This window comes from Acanthamoeba castellanii (genome assembly GCF_000313135.1).
Source record: "Acanthamoeba castellanii str. Neff unplaced genomic scaffold scf7180000084776, whole genome shotgun sequence".
Taxonomy (NCBI): domain Eukaryota; phylum Discosea; order Longamoebia; family Acanthamoebidae; genus Acanthamoeba; species Acanthamoeba castellanii.
In genome coordinates, this window is record NW_004457586.1 from 483,352 (window position 1) to 484,587 (window position 1,236).

At 57.7% G+C, this 1,236-nt stretch overlaps 1 protein-coding gene across 1 annotated transcript in view; it reads right to left on the minus strand.

The window, feature by feature from the left end:
• The window catches only part of ACA1_280300 (protein kinase domain containing protein), a gene marked incomplete at both ends in the record, with an annotated part of 2,221 nt that extends 1,181 nt beyond the window's left edge, over positions 1-1,040 (minus strand). Inside the window, 2 exons of the mRNA XM_004344690.1 lie at positions 93-415; positions 621-1,040. Coding sequence (XP_004344740.1) covers positions 93-415; positions 621-1,040 — 743 coding nt within the window. The remainder of the gene's footprint in view (positions 1-92; positions 416-620) is intronic.
• Positions 1,041-1,236: the final 196 nt, after the last annotated feature.

A 1,236-nucleotide genomic window follows, 5' to 3' on the forward strand; every position in this document is an offset into this window, starting at 1 on the left:
ACACAGCGGTATCCTGCACCCCACCATCGCCACGCTCGTGAGCACGCCAGCGCTGCCATGGATATCCATGTGTCACACACGCAGGCCCGTACCGTGCGTCGACTTCGTGAAGGCGCGGAGTGGGCTTGGCCATGTGTGCGTGGAGGAGCCGGATGGGGGTCTTCTCTTGAAAGGGAAGGCGACCGGTGAGGAGCTGGAAGAAGGAGACGCCGAGGGAGTAGAAGTCGCTGCGGTGGTCGATGCTCTTTGACTCGGTCCGCACCGACAGCTCGGGCGGCAGGTAGGGCAGGGACCCGAGGGCCTGGAAGGGCACGCGGCCCTGGTTGGTGTCCTTGCTGCGGATCACCACCGAAGCGATGCCCAGGTCCGTCAGCTTCACCACGCCCGTCTGTCTGTTCCATATGATATTGGCGGGCTGGATCACCACACACACGCACATGCACGACCGCACACGCAGCAACACGAGCCCAGTCCGAGAGCGACGCTCGTGGTTAGTCAGATGGCCAGGCTACGAGGCCCACGCAAGATGGCTGACAGGAGAGAGCTTGCAACAGGCTAAAGAAAGAAGGGAGAGACGTAAATCTACACAAAATAAATTGGGGATAAAAACTTTTGTGTACCTTGATGTCCTTGTGCACGATGGAGTGACTGTGGATTTGGCCCAAAGAAATGGCGAGCGAGATGGCGATGTCGATAAATTGCTCGAGATGAGCGGCAAAGGGGCCGTCTCGCTCCAGACACTTGAACAGGTCATCGCCGCCAAAGTCCTCCAGGACGAGGGCCTCGAAGTTGTGTCGTGAAATGCGGTCGTAGATGGCGACCACGCCCGTCACCGTCTTGAGACTCTCGACGATGTTGTACTCGTGTTGGAAGTTGCTGAGATGTCGTGGCATGGGGAACGAGAGGCTCAGCACCTTCACCCGCACGGGCACGCCATCCTTCTGCCGCACGCATTTGTACACCTCCGAGCTCGACCCTCGATCGATCTCATCTGATGTGAGTCGATACCCGGCCTCCTCCACGAACTTTGCATTCTCCATGTTCTTCATTCTTTTGCACGCTTCTCTCCTTTTTTAAAATCCAAGATGCTCGCTCCTCTTTTCCGATGCCTTCACCCCACCAAATCGGCCGAGGAGCGCGGAAAGGAAGGGGGCGACCCAAGGACTCGATGGGATGAGGAGCTTCGCGGTCTAATCAATCGCCAAAAAAGATTAAAAGACGCCAGGCGCCAGCAGT